This window comes from Oncorhynchus tshawytscha, linkage group LG09 (genome assembly GCF_018296145.1).
Source record: "Oncorhynchus tshawytscha isolate Ot180627B linkage group LG09, Otsh_v2.0, whole genome shotgun sequence".
NCBI classification, from domain to species: domain Eukaryota; kingdom Metazoa; phylum Chordata; class Actinopteri; order Salmoniformes; family Salmonidae; genus Oncorhynchus; species Oncorhynchus tshawytscha.
This window is the reverse complement of record NC_056437.1, coordinates 29,298,142-29,318,690: the sequence shown is the minus strand read 5'-3', so window position 1 is coordinate 29,318,690 and position 20,549 is coordinate 29,298,142. Positions and strand designations below refer to the sequence as shown.

General features: G+C 41.9%; 1 protein-coding gene across 6 annotated transcripts; it reads right to left on the bottom strand.

Annotated features, from left to right (window-relative positions):
* Window positions 1-679: 679 nt before the first annotated feature.
* Window positions 680-20,549, bottom strand: LOC112257740 (long-chain-fatty-acid--CoA ligase 4). Of its 6 annotated transcripts, none has more exons than XM_024431540.2 (15): window positions 20,443-20,549; window positions 11,567-12,120; window positions 11,130-11,307; window positions 10,870-10,979; window positions 9,215-9,353; window positions 8,789-8,939; window positions 8,350-8,473; window positions 8,166-8,237; window positions 6,805-6,944; window positions 6,055-6,227; window positions 4,379-4,453; window positions 3,828-4,016; window positions 3,482-3,596; window positions 3,146-3,303; window positions 680-2,981 (listed from the first exon to the last, which is right to left on the bottom strand). In XM_024431540.2, the coding sequence occupies exons 2-15, from the start codon at window positions 11,915-11,917 to the stop codon at window positions 2,824-2,826; spliced, it is 2,133 nt and encodes a 710-aa protein (XP_024287308.1). In that variant the 5' UTR covers window positions 11,918-12,120; window positions 20,443-20,549; the 3' UTR covers window positions 680-2,823. The 6 variants fall into 6 exon arrangements, with proteins under 6 accessions (XP_024287308.1, XP_024287310.1, XP_024287312.1 ...); XM_024431542.2 differs by having other exon boundaries at window positions 11,567-11,803; window positions 20,443-20,542; XM_024431544.2 differs by having other exon boundaries at window positions 11,567-11,800; window positions 20,443-20,533.

Genomic DNA, 20,549 nt, shown 5'->3' with positions numbered 1-20,549 from the left:
ATTGTACCATCTAAACTGCTGTGAAATATATTTTCCATAACCAAAAAAAGATTGTGCTTGAAGCTGGTGTGCAAAAGAAAGCAGACGCAAAAACTAAACTTAAGAACGGGAAGCATAGAAATAGTGCACATAGAACAGATCTACCACTTCTTAGACTTGCTTTCAATTAAATATGTAACTTTTTGGGCGACCCAACCAAATTCCCATAAAAATATGAGTTATAGATATGGCAAAAGGTTCTACAACTTTCACTTTGTAAATGTGGAGTAGGTTGTAGGAAAAAAAAAAAAAATTAAATACATTTTTAGATTTCATTTGAAGGCAGAAAATGTTGAAGACTGTTCAAGCTGTGTAGACCTTCACTAGGCACCTGCCACGATGCACTTTAATAAACAGCCGTGTCTGAGTGGAGCAATGCCACATTTGAGTTTGCGTTTAGCCGTACTGAATTTATGAGAGGCATTAGAATCACCTCATACCTTGGGCTTGTTTGAAATTCTGTCATTCTCCTTGCTTGAAAGATTTGTAAAGCTTGCCCCAAGGATAGTTAGAATGCATCTTTCTTGACAGTGCTGTGAAAGAATGGGGTAGATTTAAACTAGTGAACCTAATTATAAATCATTGAATAATACTTTATATTGATATTTATGGCTGACAATTATTCAAGTAATAAACATTGTACAGTGGGCAGAAAGCTTTAATATGTTCATATAAAAAGAATGTACTTTCAAATAACATAACCAGAAGGTACACACTGCCCATCCCTATCACACATTGTTTCATTCACATATTAACAGATTTGAATAAATACAAATTAACAAAACATCACATCAATATAAATGGAGAGAGAAGGCTGCATTTACACAGGCAGCCCAATTCTGAACTTGTTTGAACTAATTGGTATTTTGATTAATCCAATCAGCTCTGAAAAAGCTCTGATGTGATTGGTCAAAATACCAATTAGTGGAAAAAATATCAGAATTGGGCTGCCATTGTAAACACAACCTAAGTGCTTCACAATTAACATAAGATTAAAGGTTGGTCTCAAAATAAATACTACCGCAGTTGCATTCTTGGTGGATGTAACCCTGAGTACAAGAATAATAAAACAGTCACAAAAAAAATGGTTTGACCTTTCTTACTCCTATTGGAACATATCCGTGATAGGACTCGATGGATTAGAGTGGTATCATGGCTAAGTTGAACAGTATGTCTCACCCCAATGTGTTGGCCATTGGGGATATTTGCAAAATCGTTAAATGGTATTATATATGTTATGAATGCAATGCATCCTGGAATATTATTTTTGGCATTGATTTGCACGTTTCAGTTGTCACAACCCCATCAATTCTCTTCTACTGCATTATATGCCACATTAAACAGCTTCCGAATGATAACGCAAACTTGCTGATACACAGCATTTTCATTAAGGTTCCACACAAAGTTTCAAGAAGCACAATTGTGACCTTTAAACAGTTCAACAGTACAAATTCATCCAAAAAATGTAAAATGGTTCAACGTTTAACTTGACCTTCATATACATACAAAATATTTTAAATAGAAGTTCTTTACACATGCAACTCAATTGGATTTTCAACATCATATAATTAAAATTGCATTGAATTATATTGAGTATTTCATATCTCGATAAACTTTGTCACAAAATGTCAAATTATTTAAGAGTATAGGCTATTAAGTTGGCATATCCATAGGTCAGAAATGTAGAACTATTACAGTACATTATAAAGATGACTTGAAACATTATCTAAGACTATAAATATTGTACAGTATACAGAGTTATAGGAAGAGATCAGCATGAAAAAGAAGGCTAAAGGACTATCTTCATTTTTGCTCAAATAAAAATGATAATCCATGCTGGAACATAGCAAGTATGACATTAACCATTTACCTAGTATCTGAAAAATCTAAAACATAACGTGACATACTTGGGTTGGGTCACTATAACAATGTCATGAGCAGGTTCAAAACATGAAAACATAAATTACACAAGCACAGGTGACAGAAATGGCCAAAGTTACACTCAGGTTTGATCTATGTGCAATAGCCTAAAGGATTGTGGGGGCTCGGCAGTTGCGTGGCAATAATGTGATCCTATGTACAGAACAAGCAAACAATTCATACAGCAGCACTGTGGGGGCTTGCTCACTAGGGGGCAGCAAAAATGTTTTCATCAATTATGTTGACCTTTCTCAAAAGGAGGCCAGCTGGGACAGAGAAGAGAGGACTCCAGAGTTGAGCAAATCTCATTGAGAAAGGCCATTATGACTCCTACCTCAATTAGACACAAAAATAGTAGTATTTACAGACAAGTCATAATAAATCCCAAAGGCAAATTACAATATGCAAATACAAGACTTGCATTCGAATGGCGTTTTACACAACGCTGTGCGATCTCCAACACAAATAGCCGTAACTAACCAGCTGATCCCTCTGTGCTGAACTTTATGGACTGACATTCATAATGTGACAAAAGAGACAACGTGGAAAGACAATTCTACAGTTCACAGACATAATGCTGTGAAGCAGGGTGTCAAACTCATTCCATAGAGGGCAAAGTGTCTGCAGGTTTTTGATTTTTCCATCCAATTAAGACAGACAGCCAGGTGAGGTGCGTTCCTTACTAATTAGTGACCTTATTTCATCAATCAAGTACAAGGGATGAGCGAAATCCCGCAGACACTCAGCCCGCCGTGGAGTTTCACACGTGCGTTGAAGCATATGCACACGCACGCAATCATACACACACATTCCACTGGTGAAAGTTGTCAGGAAACCGTTCTTAGGTTAGATCAGATAGTGGCTCTACTTCCCTCCGTACATTCTCTCGATATCAGTCTGGAAGTGGTTCTTCAGCTCCTTCCTTTTCAGTTTGAATGCGTCCGTCACCAGGCCAGTCTCAGGGGTCCAGGGCTCTGGGCTCAGACGCACTTTCACTGGGATCTCAAAACGCTGCAGTTTGACTGATGGGGGGAAAACACAATGGTTAATATAAAAGGGATAAACATAGCCTGAACAAAGCCCTCTATTGTCACACACTAAAATGATGTGTCTTATTATTCTAGGTTATTATCCATCTGGTTAATCAAGTTAACAGGATGTGTCATAGAGTAAGTGTCAGCCTTACTTGAGGTAGCCACCTCTTTGATGGCCTTCAAGACCTCTTTCTCCATGGCCGGATGGTTACAGATCTCCTCCCAGGCGACACTGATGCCGTTCTTATTGGCCAGAATTGTCAGCTGCTTCTGGTTCGGTACCACAAAGCTTATCACATAGTTCTGGTCACTAAAAGCAAGAGAACATTTTTAAAATGATACAGACTAGACCTGAGCATGCACATTAAATATGTTTTCAGGGTGATACATATAGAATAACCACAAATGCATGTGGTGTCAATGTAACAGTGTTCTGTCCTATGTAAAGAAGTGTATGGTATATAGTAAAGCAGACAGAAGAGATATACCTGTTTGCATATGCACAAATGTTTTCAATAAGGGGGCAGTTTTTCAGAGCAGACTCCACTTTCCCCAAGGACACGTATTCTCCAGCCTGCAGTTTGACCAGGTCCTTCTTACGGTCTACATGGAACAAACAGAGCAGAGAGGGTCAGTGAGAACACTAAAGTATGTCAGCATAGCGCTGTCTACATCTTCTCCTGAGAGGTTATGGCAGGTAGCACTGTTTACATCCATTTGAATTGTTTATGACAGTATTGCCTCATGGTCATAAAGTGTTGAAGAGGCAGCTGATCAGTGCTCAGTGCACATTGGTGTTATTATTCAGGCGTTCTCCAACTCTCAGCCACCTACCCACTATCTGCAGACAGCCATCAGGGTGAATCTCCCCCACGTCCCCGGTACAGAACCACCTCTGGCCCTGCTCATCCACCCAGAAGTCATTGTTCAGGTGCTCACTCTTATAGTAACCCATGGTAACGTTGGGCCCACCAATCATGATCTCTCCACGCGGGTGGGGCTGGTCCTGACTGGTATATCCACCTTGGGAACACAGTGGGAATATAAGAGTGAGGCATGGTGGGACTTAATAGCTGTATAGAGCATTGTTTGGACAAGAGAAAAACAAACCACATGGAAACTAAATTGGCCCATGAGAGCCACATGAAAATACAGCAACAACATGCAGAGGAGGCAAATTGGGCAGCTACAAAACGAGGATGTCCAAGCCATCTGTGATACACATACTATAGGTGTGTCATAATCCAAATGTATTTGTCATGTGCACAGGATACATGGTGTAACTGATACAGTGAAATGCTTACTTGCAAGCTCTTTCTCAACAGCGCAGTACACTTTATCACAAATAAGTTTGTATGTGTGTGTCCATAGGTTTTATTACATACCCTCAACCCAGTCTCGTAGTTTGACCTCACAGCAGATGAGGGGGGCTCCTACTCTCCCAGTGCTGTAGTCTGCCACTGGAGAGAGGAAACACACAATCACAAAATAGTCCCATGTAGAGTTTAATACCTGATGCCAGTAGTAGGCTGCAACCCGGCCTACCAAAAACCAGTCTGGGTTTTCTTATTAAAGAATAAGCGTCAGTGCTTACGCTCATGCACTTCTAAGGCATAGAGCAAGATACACACATTAGTGATGTGCGGGTTGACTCAAATATACAATTGTGTAATTCTACATATCTACAGAATAGGCTACATTAAGGTTTTTCTTTGGTTAGTTTTTTATCTGGCTTTAGACAAGGGTACAAAAAAGCCTAAGCTTTAGGGTCTAACATTAGCCTACGCACGCCAATAACTCTATATGCTTCAGGGAAAAATGTACGTCCATCCACGGAGGCAAAAGGACAATGTCAGAGTTTAATTAAAAACATTGAGGGCCAGAACTGTAATGTTTGGGAAAGATTTGGTGAAGTGGTAGAAGAGGTTGACAATAGCAGCTATGTTGTGGGATTGTGAAGCGCTATACAAATTAGACAGTCACAAGATGGGAACTGTAGTGTTCAGATGGGTTAAATGGAATAGTAACTGAAATCTCAACACTGACTGTAGGCTGAGTCTACAACCTCTCACATAGCTTAACATAATGCAGCGCAATTTCTATATTTACGGGATCGGGTCGGTCGGGAGCGGGCCACAGATTGTCACTTTATCACATAGAGTTGGGCGGTTGCGAATGTGTTATTAGCAACTGCAGGCAGGTGAACAAACAGCTGACCCACGCATCATGAACACACTTGTCCTTCAGATTGACCGGAGACAAAAACCAGTGTGGTGGGAGAATCACAATTATAACACTGTCATATTTAGTTCATTCACTGCTTTGAGCTATGAGGGAAATCAAATGTTTACCAACATTGATTTATTATAAAATAATGTTATTTGTTTTTAAACTAAGAACTTGTACATTGTCCTCTGCCTTGCCAGAGTGTTAAACGAAACTGAGAACCCTATCCTGAGGTCCTCTTAAATAATATGGCCTTATAAAATCTTCCCCGGTGGTTATTTGGCATCATTCGGCCAACTATTTCACACTCATATACTGCTGCGTAGCGTCACACAAGCATATCCTTCCACATTTACAATGCACTGAAAGGTGACTGATATCTGCGTGACCTATACAGCAAAGCCGATGGACACAAAACAGTTAAATTTAGTATAACTGTCATTCCTTTGTCATCCACGATCCCAGTACCACAGAACGTTTCACAGGTTGGGGCTTGAACAAAGGCATCTATCTCTGAGAGCATGTGTGTTTAAAGACATGAAACCCTCAGGGCACTTTAACATATATAAAAGCCCGAGCAGTAGCATTTTCTCAAAGACCTTGTCTTGGCTAAAGCCTAAATTTACCATGGCATGCATAGGTATAATTTCCCCAAAAAAACACAATGGTGAAAATTCTAAAATGATAGAGCTCCCACCATTCCCCTACACACTACTACTACTCTGCTAGTGAAGGAACCAAGGGTGCACTTGGTAATGATACCACTTCCAGGGTGAGTGTCATTAGCAAATGACCCCAGCAGTAGTAGTCCGTGGCTGTGCCTGCCATGACTCACCCTCTGTGATGGTACCTGCTCCGCAGGTCTCTGTGAGGCCGTAGCCCTGTCCCACAGGGCAGCAGAAGCAGATGTTCATGAATCGCTGTGTGGCGGAGGACAAGGGCGCCCCTCCTGACAGCATCATCCTGATGTTCCCTCCCAGCTGAGCCTTCACCTTCTTAAACAGCAGCCTGACAGAGCAGAGGAGAGAAATGTACTATTACTACTTACTAGTATCAAGATACCCATTGGTCCATGCTTACTGATACAGTTTCACTGTCTGATCCCTGATAAGCAGCTTGCTAGGTAGGGCACATTAGACTTGCAGTGGAAGTGACACATTTTTAGCCTATTTCTTAGAATCCGCAACAAAAACAAAAAAAAGTTGAGAGGGTGATCAGAGGCAAATGTCTCGGTCATGCTGATACCAAGAAATGGAGAAAGGAAACTTGTCTGGAAGACAAGAAAATATTGTTGCCACTGAGTAGGAACCAAAACCAGTCAAAATACAAGCATACACTTAAAATATATAGATTCTAGAGGACAAATCTATACCGCTTTGAAAAACCCATGTAGTTTGATAAGGCCTAGCTATATCTCTTACTTCCAAGTACTGTAATGGCATGTTGGAAATGTTTATGTCTTTATGCACTGACCTTGTATCAGGGATTTTATCTCTATAGAGATAGCCATGTGCATGTAACAGGATTGTGTACATCAGCTGGGAACATGCTGGTATGTGTGTGTCCTCACATACAGTGTACTCACAAGTTGCAGAGAGGGGCATCATAGCCCATTTTGATCTGTTCCAGTTTGTAGTTGTAGCCCAGTTTAAACAGAGTCCTCTGCACATAGCTCATCTCCTGCACCTTGTTCATCACATTCTTGTAGATGCGGTCCATTATTTCCTGACAGATAAGTTACAATAAACAGAAAAGATAAACGTCACGCATCAGTTTGTGGCGGTTTTTCCTTTGTACCTTATCCATACATGTCTGCCTCCACTTTCTCTACAGAGGAAATCAAAGCTGCAGGATACTTATCAAAGAACCTCAAAGAATCAACATCACCTGTTCGAGTATTTCGTCTAAACCTGACCTCTAATAATCTGGAAAGAAACCAGCCTTATAGTACGGATGTGGGTTTGAAATAATGTCACTATTCAAATAGCATCATACATTTTTGTCGGATATGCGGGTATTTGAAATACAGCCATTGAGGTTATATGGGGCGGTGTGTGTAGCGACCAGACAGAGAGATGCCAAGGCAACTCGGCGACAGTCAAGACTAGCTAACGTTTATTTGGAGCAGCCACAATGTTATTTACCATCCCATATAACAAGACAGTCCGTCTTGACTGGAGGTGCCTAGCACATCAAAAGGTGTGTATCAATTTCAACTGTCTGTTTCTTGAAAATGATTTCTTGCGGATATGAAATAAAGGTCCTTATGCTTCCAAAACCGTACCTCAAGCGATGTGTGTTAATGTTCAGAACGAACGTCAGGGCTCTTAACAAAACTCCCCCGTACAGAAGACGCCTTCGTCCAATGACTTATGTGTAATGTAATGGAGCAGAGTCATGATCAAGGGCTGGGAGAAGCTTAGAGAATGTAGCTAATCTAATGGAGTCCACATGCTGCACAACCCCATTCAGATAAAACAGCCTACCTGTTGGTTGCTCATTGTAGCCTACACCTTCTCATTTCACTAACTTGTAATTCATTCCATCTTGCATTGCATTATTGAACTTTCACAACACATTGAACCTCTTTGCCGCTTTGATTGGCCAACAAGCTACGTGAAGGCAATGGATGGTCTACAGGTCTTTTTATGGTGTGCACATCATAATAACTACACTGAAAGGTTTGTTTTATTAAATGAATAACTTGAAATAACAAAGTAACAAAGTCACATGGATATTTACATTTAATTTAGAAAAACCAGTGTTAGAGTCAGGTTAAAATTGGCCTATAACATTACACTCACACAAGTATTAGAATACTACGTCCGTTCAGATAACCATGCACATCCCTATTTTATAAAACACTATTTTATAAAACACTATTTTATAAAACACTAACAAATCAGTGATAAGCAAAAACATTAAAGGAAGGATGTTCGTTCTTACCGGAACAGCTGCCATCAGAGTAGGCCCCAACACAGAGCAGTCTCCCTTACTGCCTTTCTTGATTTTTGTTGACTGCAAAAGAGAAGCAATAAAACTAACATTAGATTGTTGCCCACTTTGCAGTATAATAAAACAAATCCATAAGAAAAGATATCGCTTTATATCAAACTGCTGAGTCTATTACCTGGTCAGAGAGTGTTTGTGGGGAAGAGTAGCCAATCCTGCAGCCATACGTCATACATGAGATCTCAGCAGTCATCTCCAGCACATGAGCTAGAGGCAGGTAGCCAATGTAGGTATCCTTCGGCCTGCACATGGGCACAAACACATCACACTACTGTAAGCAATATGAAGATGAGAGAACATCTTCAATGTCTGTAACCATGCACAACATTATACAAAAATAAGGAAGTGGTTAATCACTTTGACAATACTGTCCAATTATCAAATTAAGGAGGAATCGCATGATTAAATAAGTTTAGGCACGGTTATCAAGCATTACATGGTTTGTCTGCTGTCTTTAAAACATTGCGTCAAATCCCCATGTCAGATGCAGAGACCTGACCAGCCTAGTTAAATGGTGGTTAGATACTAGAAGCCCTGTGGTAGAGTGCTCTGCTCACCCCAGGCCTGGGATCCTCTCACACTGGCCCGTCATGCCAGCAATAAGATTGCTGTGGATGATCATGACTCCTTTGGGTTGTCCTGTGGAGCCGCTGGTGTACATGACCACAGCCAGGTCTGTGGGCTGGGGCCGCTGCACAGCTATACTCACTGCCAGCAGCACAGGGGGACACGTCACTTAATAATGCTTAGAAAATAAATGGTACAGTTCAGGACAGTACAAACATTCTTTACTACATTGTGGGACTAAACTAAACTGCCAGCATATGTGCATATTATACTTCACTAGCTGCTTAGACATTTTACCATCTCTACAATGCCATCTGAGCCATATGTAAACTCAAGTTCAGCGCAAACACTGTTTAACATAACAGGGTGACCTGTGTGTTTTGTACATGCATAGTTTTGTTGATGTTTCCACGTACAGTTGTCAGGTTTGGCTCCCAGCTCTTGTACTGCCTGCATGCTGTGGATCTGAATGCCCTCTGGGTAACCCGTCCTTCTGATGCTCTTGTTGTCCACATAGATAATGTGCTTCAGGTTATGCATTTCTGGCAAAATACTCTGTCAAAGACACAGGAAGACATCTTTGTCTAGACATGAATAATCTCAGCTCTCGTGTCCTAAATGCCTTTAGGGTTCATTCAAGTTTCAATGACATTAGTGTTTGTTTTTCCAATCAAACTTTATTTGTCACATGCACTGAATACAACAAATGTAGGTGCACTATAGGTTAAGGGCTTGTAAAGTAAGCATTTCACGGTAAGTGACATGCTTACATAGAAGCCCTTAAATCAATAGTGCGGTTCAAGAAGAGTTAATCAAATATTTACCAAATAAAATAAAGTTAAAAATAAAATAACGAGGCAATATACAGGGGTAACGGTACCGAGTCAGTGTGCAGGGTTACAGGTCAGTCGAGGTCATTTGTACATGTGGGTAGGGGTACAGTCACTATATATAGATGTGAATGTTTTTTAGTTTTTTTAAATGTTACCTTTATTTAACTAGGCATGTCAGTTAAGAACAAATTCTTATTTACAATGACGGCCTACCCCGGCCAAACCCGGACGACGCTGGGCCAATTGTGCATCGCCCTATGGGACTCCCAATCACTGCCGGTTGTGATGCAGTCTGGATTCAAACCAGGGTGTCTGTAGTGATGCCGCTAACACTGAGATGCAGTGCCTTAGACCACTGCGCCACTCTGGAGCCCAAATAATAAGCCGCCGGTATTTATGCTGCAGTAGTTTATGTTTCAGGGGGCTAGGGTCAGTCTTATTATCTGGAGTTTTTTTTTCTCTCTCTCTCTCTGCCTCAGGACCATGCCTCAGGACCATGCCTCAGGACCATGCCTCAGGACCATGCCTCAGGACCATGCCTCAGGACCATGCCTCAGGACCATGCCGTTTTCAACTCTCTAGAGACAGCAGGAGCGGTAGAGATACTCTTAATGATCGGCTATGAAAAGCCAACTGACATTTACTCCTGAGGTGCTGACTTGTTGCACCCTCGACAACTACTGTGATCATTATTATTTGACCATGCTGGTCATTTATGAACATTTGAACATCTTGGCCATGTTCTGTTATAATCTCCACCCGGCACAGCCAGAAGAGGACTGGCCACCCCACATAGCCTGGTTCCTCTCTAGGTTTCTTCCTAGGTTTTGGCCTTTCTAGGGAGTTTTTCCTAGCCACCGTGCTTCTACACCTGCATTGCTTGCTGTTTGGGGTTTTAGACTGGGTTTCTGTACAGCACTTTGAGATATCAGCTAATGTACGAAGGGCTACATAAATAAATGTGATTTGAACTCTTGGTAGATAGTGTGGTCTACAGCTTATCATAAGGTACAAAACCTTGAGACTTCTTTAATATTAGACATCTTCTCCGGCACCATTTTCACCACTGACACACAAACACCCCATGGCTAATTTTAAAATCCTCCTTGATCTACAGAGGTGATTGCACACATCCTGTCTAAAAACATAGCTCTCTTTTCCACAGATAGAGGAGCTGAGAACAGCAGTGTGTAGTTAGGCTAGAATCTGAACCATGCATTTCCCCTAATGACTCCTACCTTGAGTTTAGTCTCCAGTAGCTCTGTGCTGGTGATCAGGTGAGTGGCCCCACACTCATTCAGGCCATAGGCCACTGCCTCCTCCCCCAGGGTGGCATACAGAGTGACCACTGCAACACAACCAAACATGTTGTTCACATGCACAAAAACACAATGTTTTCACAAATATTGCTGTCCTAACAGGAAATATCTTTATAATGTAAACTAGTGGAACTTTATGTGCCATTCTCAAACAGGGAATGTGTTGGGTCAATGCCTACATGGAAAGTTGCGTCTGAAGCAGGCCTGTGCAGTGATCATCCACTCTGCTCGTGTCTCACAGAAGATGGCGATGGTACTCTTGGGCTTCTGGCCCAGGGCTGCCAGTCCACTACCTAGATGACTGATGATCTGGTCCACCTCGTCATAGGACAGCCACCTGTACTCCCCCAGGATCAGCTGCAGCAGAGGAGAGAGCACAGAAACAGGCCAGGGTTGGTTCTACTAAGGGCCTTCAGTTCACAGGGGTAAATATCACACTGGAGAGTTAAGTCATATATTTATGACATTTGATTTAATAACTCTACAAGGGACTTAATCTAGGATTGTTATATGAAGTTACACCGACTTGCTTCAGGTTGCATAACTTTTAACTTATTTGGCAGAACCTTGACTGCAATAATTGGTTCCTGGTGAGATGTGTGTGTGATCACTCTACCTTCTTAAAGATTTTGCCGCTGGGTTGCGTCTCGTTCTCCTCATTTAGGAGCTCCCTGGTGCCCAGGCAGTCTGTGTTGCCGAAGCGCTGCACTGCATGCTCAAACAGCTTGTCTAGAGTGTCCTTTCCCTCAAAGTCCTCCCGGGCCAGGTTGTCAAAGTTCTCCACACAACGATAGGGGCCCTCTGCTTTGCCTGTGGTGGACTTGGCTTTCTCTCTCTTTGCCATGGTTTTCTTCTTCCCAGCATCAGTGAGGAAATACCATGGGATAAACGTGATGAGCGTGTACAGCCACATCAACAGGTACACAGGCGAGAACACTATGTAATGCATGTCTACTTTGAACCTCATGGTTGAAGGTGAGGCAGAAGTGGAGAGAAAAAGAGACTTGAGGGAGAAGCGTCTGCTTCAGGGAGAGTTCAGACGGCTCAGCTCTCAGGTCATGGAAAGGTTGCCAAAGCAGGTGGCGGTAATTACAGATTGGACAGGTAGCAGCACATGCACCCAGACGGTTCAATGGAAAGGCTTGACACAAGAGGTCTGTGATGCTAGCTCTATAGCAGGGTGATTGGTCCAGAATTGTTGAGCACAGGGGAAGAAAATACATGGAGAAAGAGAAGTATGTTAGTCATATTGTAATCTCTTGTGGACAGAATCTGTCGTGGCGGGATGGAATGCGTAGGATAACGAGCAACAGTAGTTCCAGTGTTCGGGTTTTCTTCACTGACTATTTGGACATATCAGGATTGGGAGAAGCTGAACACAGGTGAACTACTCACTTCTAACACGTATAGACCCAGAACTTAACCAAGAGTAGTCATATTGAAGCAATAGCTAGGAGCTAGCCAGTAGCCACAAGCATAATACAACATCTAATTTATAGACTAGCCAAAAGTACTTTATTTATTTTCAAAAGCCTTCTTGTATGCATTTCATGCCAATTCATACATTGCAACACACCAAACCCAGAAGTTTTATTATTGGGGGATGGGGGCGTCAAAGAAGAAGCAGCTATGGTATTTAACACATACCTTACCGCCGGTAAATATTGCTGCACAAAATAGCTGAGTTTCACTGGAGCACTGCACTGACCACTGTATCTGTACTCAAACATCTAGGCCCATGTCTGGTCAACATCACTTCAGATTTCACTACCTTTTATCTTATCTATAATTGATGCTTGCAGTGTGCAATCATTTCCCAGAACTGGAAGAATGTTAGGTCTGTGTTTTTAAAAATCTGAAAGAGTATCTGTATGTATTTATGCCAATTGATGGTGCCTTGGTTAAGACAGAAACTTTTATAAAGTAGAATAATCCGAATGAGCAACACAAGTTGTTAATAAATAGCTCAGTCGGTCTACCCTAGGAATGTTGTAAATGAAGAGACTGAAATACAAAGACGCAGAGCAGAGTTCAGCAGAGTGGTTAAGAAACCAAAGAGGTGAGGTTAGATGACAGAGACAGCATACATGAAATCTTACTTAACATTTTAAAACATTTAAGTTGTCATTTTCTGTCTTATTTTGATTCTTGGCTTTTACTTTCTTACTACTGCCACATTTCTGGTGCCACTTGGCAACTCTTTTGACATACGTCTACATTCTAACCTCGATCACTGTATGTGCATCACCCAGTCTTTTCCCATGAAAATGGGGCAAACCCAAATGACTTCCCCCGAAAACGACTTCCTTGTGCAAACCAGAGACATTTCCATGTAAGCCAAAGAACACTTTTCTTTGTGCAAGATTCTCCAAGGTGGCAACTGGCAAGAGGGCAATTCCACTGTAACAGAGTGATACAGACTGGGGTTTTCACACTTTAAAATGCATGTCAAACAAAAACCAATGATTAAAGTTCAACAAACCATTCAACTGGCTGCTCTCAGGCTTTTGGAGCTTCCGGCGCCGACAGAGATGGCCGCCTCGCTTCGCGTTCCTAGGAAACTATGCAGTTTTTAGTTTTTTTACGTGTTATTTCTTACATTAGTACCCCAGGTCATCTTAGGTTTCATTACATACAGTCGAGAAGAACTACTGAATATAAGATCAGCGTCAACTCACCATCAGTACGATCAAGAATATGTTTTTCGCGACGCGGATCCTGTGTTCTGCCTTACAAACAGGACAACGGAGTGGATTCCATGCAGCGACCCAAAAAAACGACTCCGAAAAAGAAGGAAACGAGGCGGTCTTCTGGTCAGACTCCGGAGACGGGCACACCGTGCACCACTCCCTAGCATTCTTCTTGCCAATGTCCAGTCTCTTGACAACAAGGTTGATGAAATCCGAGCAAGCATAGCATTCCAGAGGGACATCAGAGACTGTAACGTTCTATGCTTCATGGAAACATGGCTCACTGGAGTGACGCTATCCGAGGCGGTGCAGCCAACGGGTTTCTCCAAACAGTGCAGCTATTCCCTCCGCAAGGCTATTAAACAAGCTAAGCGTCAGTACAGAGACAAAGTAGAATCTCAATTCAACGGCTCAGACACAAGAGGCATGTGGCAGGGTCTACAGTCAATCACGGACTACAGGAAGAAATCCAGCCCAGTCACGGACCAGGATGTCTTGCTCCCAGGCAGACTAAATAACTTTTTGCCCGCTTTGAGGACAATACAGTGCCACTGACACGGCCTGCAATGAAAACATGCGGTCTCTCCTTCACTGCAGCCGAGGTGAGTAAGACATTTAAACGTGTTAACCCTCGCAAGGCTGCAGGCCCAGACGGCATCCCCAGCCGCGCCCTCAGAGCATGCGCAGACCAGCTGGCCGGTGTGTTTACGGACATATTCAATCAATCCCTATACCAGTCTGCTGTTCCCACATGCTTCAAGAGGGCCACCATTGTTCCTGTTCCCAAGAAAGCTAAGGTAACTGAGCTAAACGACTACCGCCCGTAGCACTCACATCCGTCATCATGAAGTGCTTTGAGAGACTAGTCAAGGACCATATCACCTCCACCCTACCTGACACCCTAGACCCACTCCAATTTGCTTACCGCCCAAATAGGTCCACAGACGATGCAATCTCAACCACACTGCACACTGCCCTAACCCATCTGGACAAGAGGAATACCTATGTGAGAATGCTGTTCATCGACTACAGCTCGGCATTCAACACCATAGTACCCTCCAAGCTCGTCATCAAGCTCGAGACCCTGGGTCTCGACCCCGCCCTGTGCAACTGGGTACTGGACTTCCTGACGGGCCGCCCCCAGGTGGTGAGGGTAGGCAACAACATCTCCTCCCCGCTGATCCTCAACACTGGGGCCCCACAAGGGTGCGTTCTGAGCCCTCTCCTGTACTCCCTGTTCACCCACGACTGCGTGGCCACGCACGCACGCCTCCAACTCAATCATCAAGTTTGCGGACGACACAACAGTGGTAGGCTTGATTACCAACAACGACGAGACGGCCTACAGGGAGGAGGTGAGGGCCCTCGGAGTGTGGTGTCAGGAAAACAACCTCACACTCAAAGTCAACAAAACTAAGGAGATGATTGTGGACTTCAGGAAACAGCAGAGGGAACACCCCCCTATCCACATCGATGGAACAGTAGTGGAGAGGGTAGCAAGTTTTAAGTTCCTCGGCATACACATCACAGACAAACTGAATTGGTCCACACAGACAGCATCGTGAAGAAGGCGCAGCAGCGCCTCTTCAACCTCAGGAGGCTGAAGAAATTTGGCTTGTCACCAAAAGCACACAAACTTCTACAGATGCACAATCGAGAGCATCCTGGCGGGCTGTATCACCGCCTGGTACGGCAACTGTTCCGCCCTCAACCGTAAGGCTCTCCAGAGGGTAGTGAGGTCTGCACAACGCATCACCGGGGGCAAACTACCTGCCCTCCAGGACACCTACACCACCCGATGTTACAGGAAGGCCATAAAGATCATCAAGGACATCAACCACCCGAGCCACTGCCTGTTCACCCCGCTATCATCCAGAAGGCGAGGTCAGTACAGATGCATCAAAGCTGGGACCGAGAGACTGAAAAACAGCTTCTATCTCAAGGCCATCAGACTGTTAAACAGCCACCACTAACATTGAGTGGCTGCTGCCAACACACACTGACTCAACTCCAGCCACTTTAATAATGGGAATTGATGGGAAATGTAAATATATCACTAGCCACTTTAAACAATGCTACCTAATATAATGTTTACATACCCTACATTATTCATCTCATATGCATACGTATATACTGTACTCTATATCATCTACTGCATCCTTATGTAATACATGTATCACTAGCCACTTTAACTATGCCACTTTGTTTACATACTCATCTCATATGTATATACTGTATCTTGCCTATGCTGCTCTGTACCATCACTCATTCATATATCCTTATGTACATATTCTTTATCCCCTTACACTGTGTATAAAACAGTAGTTTTGGAATTGTTAGTTAGATTACTTGTTGGTTATTACTGCACTGTCGGAACTAGAAGCACAAGCATTTCGCTACACTCGCATTAACATCTGCTAACCATGTGTATGTGACAAATAAAATTTGATTTGATTTGAACTGTATGCACACATTTACTTGAAGAACAGTGCAGATGTGGTAGGTAGCCTAGTGGTTAGAGTATTGGACTAGTAACCGAAAGGTTGCAAGATCGAATCCCCGAGCTGACATGGTAAAAATCTATGGTTCTGCCCCTGTTCCTAGGCCGTCATTGAAAATAAGAATTTGTTATTAACTGACTTGCCTAGTAAAATAAAATATGCAAAGTTTGGTAACTAACACTAACCAGCACACTGGAAAGGGCAAAAAGGGCACCAAAGGTTAATCTGGACTTCAACCAAGCCTAAACAAAAATCCCATTCCACTATCCAGTAAAACATTTTGATCAAATCACTTATAATACAATGTAGTCTAATGGAGGGCAGCTTGACATCAAAGATAAGGGGAACATTTCAGGTCAACTCAAACTGTAATAAAAGTGCCCAAAACATCAGACCTACATTCCATTAAAAATGTTATCTAATTGATCTTGCTGCAGATACTATAACTAGCAGCTGAGCATGTCTAGACAGGATCATAACTTCAAATGATAGAAAGGCCACGTCATGCTTGAATCATGATCTGCTACGTTACCCTGATGGTGAATGCTTGTGTGACTTGACATCCCTCCAGACAGTAATGAAGGCTCAAGTGCTTTAGCACACAGGATGCTGCCTGTGAGTGGCTTATACTGCTCATGTGCCACTGATCTGGCCTAATCCCATTTACTACATAGGCACACGAGGCCCAGGCATCACAACCCCAGAAGGAATCAGCCAGGACAAATTCCTCCTTCAATCAGTATATCTTCTTCAGTGAGAAGAAATTATCTACATTCTAAATATATTATATTTCTACATTTGATATGATCCCCCCCAAAAAAAATCTTCCAACCACTTTGTAGCTCTTAATTGAAATGATATCTGTTATCAGGTGTATCAGCTCTTTAAACAGAATCATAATTTTCAGAGAGCCTAAAACAGTCAGAGGAAAGACCATTTACCCCTGAAAAGAGGGGTAATTCAGAGATGGTCTGAATGGCTTTAGAAAATTAACACATCCACACACTTCTGAAAAACACTACACCAGTGATGAGCAGATCGAAACAGTGTAAACCTTTCGGTAGAATGAACGAGAGAAGAAATTGGTTACCTTACCTACTGTTCTGAAGTACGCTAACAACACCTCTTCCTCTTTCCTTAAACTAAAAGCCTGGTCGAGATATTGTTTATTCGACACAAGATGTTTATTCTTCACTCCCTGTCTCAGGTTTTTCGTTAACTCAGCTGCACTCACAAAGAGCTAACATACAGTCTCCTGCTTCCACCCACAACTGCTCTCATCCAATAGGAGAGTGTATTGGACAGGAAGTGATACGGTTCCTCTCTACAGTAGTCATCTCAACGTACTCAGGGCTGACTGTGACTAACCCTTTTTTCATTATATTTCCAGAGAACACATCTATTAAAACTGTTACGCAAACACAGCTGGTTGCTCATAGTGATACACATTACATAGACTGACACTGACTGACACAACATTGTGTTCACAGATTCAGTTTATTCTATTCCAAGAAATTAGGAGACAGACATGTTTTTCCAAGCCACATGATTATTTTTCTTGATGTGCTCTAACGCTTTCAAATCAGCAACAGTGAAATCCTTTCAGCTGTTTCAAGAAAAACATGTCCACTGCCTCATCATCAGACAGGATACTACTACCCACGTAGAAGCATGTCATAGCATGAGGTTAATGACCTTTAACACACTGAAGAATACTGTGTGATGCATGAAACGTAGGACCAAGGCTATTGGCAAGGTTGTATTGTTAGATAGAATATTCAATGCTACTGCTATGCCTATAAAACAGATGGCAGAAAAAGAAAAGACACAAACCTGTACTGTACCTCAAGCCTTGAAACAAACCTACACTGTACATCAAACTCCTCATCTGTACAAATTGTAGCAAGCATTTCGCTACACTCGCATTAACATCTGCTAACCATGTGTATGTGACAAATAAAATTTGATTTGAATACAAAACAGGCATTAGTTTTCTATCCTGTTATTAGGACTGATATTGAACATTCTTGGTAAATAAACCATTTTTTGATGCATAACCCATATATAATATAAACCATAACATGTACATACACACACACACACACACACACACACACACACACACACACATATATATATATATATAATCCACAAAATGTATGTTTCATGGCAACGTAAGGGATAATCTCTGACATTACCTTGAAAATAATGGACAACGCGCCACTTTGCGGAATTAATTTTTCCAAGGTAATGTTTTTTTTATTTTAAATTTAACTAGTCAAGTCAGTGAATAAGAACAAATTCTTATCTGCAATGACGGCTTAGGAACAGTGAACTATTTTGTTCAGGGGCAGAACGACAGATTTTTACCTTGTCAGCTCAGGGATTCGATATAGCAACCTTTCGGTTACTGGCCCAATGCTCTATTCACTAGGCTACCTGCCACCCCATGTACAGAATGGAGGTGTTTATCCCACTTATACCACAGTTGCCAAAGAAAATAATACTAAAGCAGACATTTACCAAAAGTGTTCGTTGATATTTTCATTTTTCGAAGCAAATTCATACTCTCTCATATTTTTGATTGCTAGAGACGCGACAGTCGTTAGTTCGATATTTATGGACGTGACTGCAGTCGTTCGTTCTTTATATTTCATGGCAACGTGCTTATGCCTTGCGAGCTAGCTAGCCAACGTCTCCAACTGACCTAATACCTTTTCTAACTGTCCCATTATCTGGTTTTAGAAACTGAGTGGTTCGAGCCCTGAATGCTGATCAGCTGACAGCTGTGGAATTTCAGACCGTATTACCACAGGGATGACAAAAACATGTATTTCTACTGTACTAATTATGTTGGTAACCCGTTTATAATAGCAATAAGGCACCTCAGGGGTTTGTGGTATTCACCAATATGCTCCACGTTGCGTCGTGCATAAGAACAGCGCTTAGCCGTGGTTTATTAGCCATATACCACACCTCCTCAGGCCCTTTTGCTTAATCATACCATATCATTGTTGAATACTCATTTCCGATTGGCTTGAAGGGCATTCTAGAGCATGCATTATTTCCCTATAGCCCACAGTATATTTGCACGGTAAACTTCAATGGATATAGTTCTTCCATGTTCTATGTTTGAGCTGCTTCTGAAACAAAAGTCGAATTGAAAACCTTATTGGCATTGTTGAATTGGATTTTCATAATAGAAGCTAGGACCGATGGTTTGGTTAGCTAAAACTAGCAACTCTGTTTGGTTAAGGCGATTATTGCCAAGGCGATTATTGTCACTGTCTAGTAAACTTGCTAGCTACTTCAGTGGATGTTGAACACATTACTAGCAAATTAACCCATTTCTAGCGGTAAGTGTTCCATTATAGCAATAGTATAAAAGTGATAATCAATTCGGGGCTCTATGCTTTCTCTGGAAAAATAATTAATGTTAGAATGTTAGTTCTACTCTGCTAGCGTAATATGGAACACATATTCTACGTCGTTCATTCTTTTCCAGAGAACGCATAGCCCCTCGATTATCCCTTAAGGTCTATTCTAGAATGCCATTCTAGCCAATCAGAACCGAGTATTCACCAACGCTTTAGTATAAACCTGTAATATAACCCACATAGCTATCAAATCATTTGCTCAAACATTCATTCGTTTTTTACAATTAGGCAATGTTACATGCCTTTTAGTTTACGAACATCAAATTAATAAATCAAATAAAGGTCCAGTGAGCGAGGCCATGTCGTTGTCTGACCAAAAGTAACCTCTGCACCTGTCACCTCCGTTGACATAGCTTAAAGAAAAAACATAATAGTCGTGCTATTTATCCCAACAAATGTAAGACTGTTCACATATCTAAAAATAATCCGGCATATCAAAATTAAGACGTTTTGTAGCTAGCTTCGTGGTATCATTATGAAAATGAGAGGGGCAACGAGGAATATAATTGTGACTGGCGTTCCGCAAATGTTCTGTAATGTGATGTTTGAAAACAGAGACCCACCGTGGAATACAACCATTATGCGCTTTAAGTATTTGATATTAATAGGCGCTGTTGGTTATTAAAATTAAAAACGACTTGTAGGCTTGTAGCCTGGCCAGATCATAAACAAAGACAGTAATGAAGTTGGCATTGCTAACGTTAGCTCTATCTTACTACTTCAGTACACTGGATATTAAGAATATTCAATATTAACACATTTTTGTAAATAAGATAGCTATGATGATAACATATATTATCTGACAGTTTACTTAGCCATTTCCCTAGCTAGCTTGTATGCTAGCTATAGTCAATCTAATCTTACCTCAAAAACCGAGAAGTGAGAGGGACATTCCCAGAAGGATGAATGACCGAAAGTAACCTCCAACAGAGAGGCGACAACCCGGAAACTTTACGTCATATGAGTCCATC